At 30.2% G+C, this 4,621-nt stretch overlaps 1 protein-coding gene across 1 annotated transcript; it reads right to left on the bottom strand.

Moving 5' to 3' along the window:
• Positions 1-672: 672 nt before the first annotated feature.
• Positions 673-1,542, bottom strand: LOC111042161 (uncharacterized protein MCAP_0864-like). Its single transcript, XM_022326683.1, has one exon. It carries the CDS (start codon positions 1,540-1,542, stop codon positions 673-675), a length of 870 nt encoding a protein of 289 aa, XP_022182375.1.
• Positions 1,543-4,621: the final 3,079 nt, after the last annotated feature.

The following is a 4,621-nucleotide window of genomic DNA, read 5'->3' as shown; positions in this document are numbered from 1 at the left end:
ACTCTAGTGAAATTATTTATACAAGGTATAAATCCATTTCTCGCCATAATATTTAAATAATCATTAGTAATATTAGTATTTTTCATTATATTAATATTAATATCTCCACTAATAATATTTATATGTTGTTTATTTATTTGTGATAAGAAAAGGTCTATACCTGTAAGAAAAGACTCCAAATTATCATTTGGCGATCTATATATGCATATTAGTGAAAATATTAATTCATTTATTTTAATTATGAGTTGTATTGAATTACAATTTAATAGGACTTGTTTTTCAAATTTCTATATATTTATTGATTCTCTAATTAAGACAGTAACTCCATCACTCTTGTTAAAAGTTCCTAACGAATTTATAGTTGTGTAACCATTTAATTTAAATTCATAATCATTTAAAAGCCATGTTTCGCACAGTATAATAATATTAAAATAATTTTTCACTGAACCTAATAAAATAGTCAGATCATTAAAATGCGCATTAATACTACTAATATTGATTTGAAAAATCGAGAAAGTATTATCAAGTAATATGATATCAGCTATAGAGTCTACATAATTTGATTTAATGTTATTTAATTTTAACAGATGATCAATATTTGATAAATTCATATTCATTTAGTTTAAATTGTATATTTTATTAGTAACGGTATTAAAATTATATATGGACTAACTACAAATTATTGATGTCTTGAGATGACTTGATTCTTACGATTTTTGAGTTTTCATTTTTCCTCACCAGAATATCTCCATTGGACAGCCAGACAAATTTATATTCTTTTGTTGTAGCAGCTACTTTCGTTTGATAAAAAAGTGTTCTTCTAAGTTTCGTGAGTCTCTCATTTACATAAATATTTTCTTTGGGCCAACCATTACTCATTTTGTCAGCTGTTAATTTATTGGACTTTACATTGCGAATTAAATTTTTTCTCATTTCAAGTGTAGCTAATTTTGCTACTATTAAACTGCGTTTAGATATAGATGAGTTTATTCTATAGGCCTCAATTACATCAATTGTAGTATTTGTTTTCTTGCTAATTTCTTCAACTATTAGTTTACAGTTTTCATTTTGAGTTTTCGGTATACCAGTTATATCCACTGATATTCCTAAGTTGTTCTGTTCTATTTCATCAATTTTTGACTTTAATATATCCACTTCTTCCGATAGACGTTTATTCTCTGTTACAATTTTCTCGTTTTCACTTTTAATATTTTTTAATTCAATCATTACATTATCAAGTTTGTTATTAAAATTATCAAACTGATCACTCATAAACGATACCGACTTCATAAGTTCATTTATATTATCTTCCATTGAAGTACCAACCTTTATTTCGGCAGCGTTTGATTTTGGAGACTTGCTTGTAGTAGTTTTGCAGTTTGTACAGGTGAATCTACTTTTTGTGTTGTTTGACATTTTTTTAAAGCTTTGCTCAGAATATCCATCACAATAAAAGTGAGCTATATCTTTGCATATTGAACATTCAAGTGTATCTTCATTATGGTTAAGTTTTTCGTGGCATTTTACACACGTAGAATGCATTTTAAATTGATTATTTAATATTATTTAAAATAAAAGTAGAAAATACGACACTAAAACTATTAAGTTTGATATCCTATTAGACGGTAAAGCACATATTAGATAAAGTTGTTAATGTAAGAAAACTGAGATAACGGAGCATACGAAATAAACGACTATCCGTGACAAAGTCTGGATAAATAGTCGATAAGTAGTTGCATTTGAATATTTTATATGGGTTATTAGGGTTGTTGTCAAGATATTGATAATTAGATTCAAGACACTGCCAATAAAAAAAAAATACTACAAAGCACTGCATATTCGGTGATTTTTTTAGTTTAAAAAGTATATATCAATTAGACAGGAACACAATTTTTTAGAGCATATTAAATATGATGATTAATGATAATATAATTTAAAAAATCATAAACTAGTAGGTATACCTATAAGTTAGGTACGTATAGTTACATTCATTTTGAGATCTCTATATAATATTGTATTTTGTTCTTCAAATACTCTGTTTAGGTATAAGTTTAAAAAACAATGTTCTTAATACTTTATTTATATTAACAAACTTGTTATTTGTAATTAAATAATCAACTTTAATTTACTCTACTGATAGGTATGTAAATTAATTAAAGAAATTAGAAAAGGAACATTTTTATACCTATTTTAATGTTCATAGTCATTGTATAATTTATATTTTAAAAATATAAGTAATAGGTAGGTATTTTAATCACTTTTGTATATTTCAGTACATAACTATAAATAGGTTCATCAAATTAATTTAATGAACCTAGCAATCTAAAAATATTAACTCAGGGCTTTAGTTCAGGTACCTATTTAGTTACATTTGTATAATAAAATAAAATTAATAAAAGCACATTTTTGAAACTTTTTAGGGAGGTCATAAACCAGGCACAAATACTAAGTTAAAAATTTTTTTTTTTAAATGGTTTCATTCATTTTTTTTGGGGGGGGAGGGGGTTATACCCTAACCCCCTTGCCAATGAATACGTGTCTGCAATGGGTTAGGTTAACACCTATGATTCATTTCTAAGCCATAAAATGATCTTTAACACTTGTGTAAAAACAAATAAATAATTTCCCCCTTGTTTTTATCCAGTTAAGCCACTGCCTGCACTAGTTTTACACAAATGCCCTAGGTAGTTAAAACGGAAAAAATACACGCTTATAATAGCCACATGCTCACGGCCCACAACAAATTCAGCCTATTTCGGAACATTTTCATAAAATCTAACCGAACCTAATTCATCCGGATCCGGTGTTACATGGGTCGCGCATGCGACACAGTTCGTGAGGTGCTACCGGCACTTGCAATATTAATATCATTATAATAAAGTGTATTACGAGTTTTTTTTCATACCTTTACAATTCCGTTTGATTCGTACAAGAACGGCGACGATGTACGAGGATTTCTGGTTGATGCCTCTATGGTCACGAAAATACGACGATGAGATGGGCAGCCGTCTGCTGGACGACGGACACACAGAGCCGTCACAAGATGGCACGCCGAAGTGCGAATCGGCGAGTGAGGGCGGTCGACGTGACTGACTTCCAGCTGGTCGCGTCGTCAGTCGTCGTCCAAAATAATAAATACAAAAAAGTTGGAAAATCGATGTATAATATTATTGTTGTCGGTTGGTCGCGCCGACATCGGTCAACGATTTTCTCTATCGCCGTTTGCCGTCGAGTACAATAAATATAATACAATCTGCCGGCGGAGACAAAAAACCACAGCGACAGACGACTGAAGACATGAAGTGAAAGAGACCAAAAACGATAAGCCGTTAAATTATTCTTGTCGTCGGTCAGTGCAAATGTGCGATGATAAGTGATAACGCACACGACGGTAATAATTACTCTTCACAATAATAATATTCTATTAATTCGGTAAACCGAATAGAGGCACTGATCTACGTGCACAGTATTCGAGGAATAAATAATAATATTCACCATCTGCGGGCTAAGAAGAAGAACGTATTCTACGGTGTCGGACGGGAGTACATGACCCCCCGTAGCCCTTTTCCCACATACGAACGCCGCCGTCTTAATCTATAAATATTTTCTACTCGTTTTTACCCATAACACCATAGGACATGGGTATCGCTACTATAACTATATATAATAATATTAATAATATGAAATATGTAGAAAACATATTATTACGTAGGTTTATTATTCTGGGTAGGCATAACATTTTGTGTTCGTGGTTTTTTGGCGTTAATGACGTTATATGTACCCTATAGTTATTACTTATTAGTTATTACTTATTACCTACTTATTACTAGTTATCTGTAATGATAAACTTACCTACTTTTTCCAATTTACGTCGAAACAGCGACGTACGTGGTATGTAGTCAACAGTAGATACTGACTAAATAGTTTATACTATATAAATTGACAGATATTACGATTATTATTTTACGAGAAAATACGTCATTACTCATAAGTCGAAAGTCTAGTCAAAATAATAATATTATTTTTATTCTGTGAATGCCGTGATGTATTTTCCGCGATTAGGCTAAAATTCGTTACAATAAAGTCAAATTGTTTTCGAGTAAAAGAGCCGCTCAAAAAAATCCCCCACGGGTCAATGTTATATAATTTTGCACTTGATTCGCGGTTTATGAATCATTGAATGGAGTTTCCTTCTTCATTTGTCCTAATTCGAACACTGAATTTATATTAATATAGTTAAGTAGGTAACAATCAAATTAAGAATAGGTACTGCACTGCATTTAATGAAACATTGTTATAATTAAAATTATAATGATTTGAATACCTAATGATGTTACCATATAGTGGTTAATGCCTCAATAAAATTGAATACTGAATGGATAGTGTCAATTGAAACGTACCTACTTGCAGACTGGCTACTACTAATAAAAAGATAAATTTGCTATTCTTTCTCCTCTCAGATCGTTTTTTTAATTTTAATTTATCATTGAATAAGAAAGATTTGAGTGCCTACGTACAGCAAAGCTATACCTCCCAGATTTTTAAAAATATGTTACAATAGTTAGAGTAATTACTATTCTAACGAGACTGTTTTTATTAGAAAAAAAATATGTACAATAAT

This window comes from Myzus persicae, unplaced genomic scaffold (genome assembly GCF_001856785.1).
Source record: "Myzus persicae strain clone G006 unplaced genomic scaffold, MPER_G0061.0, whole genome shotgun sequence".
Taxonomy (NCBI): domain Eukaryota; kingdom Metazoa; phylum Arthropoda; class Insecta; order Hemiptera; family Aphididae; genus Myzus; species Myzus persicae.
This window is presented reverse-complemented; position numbering and strand designations above follow the sequence as displayed.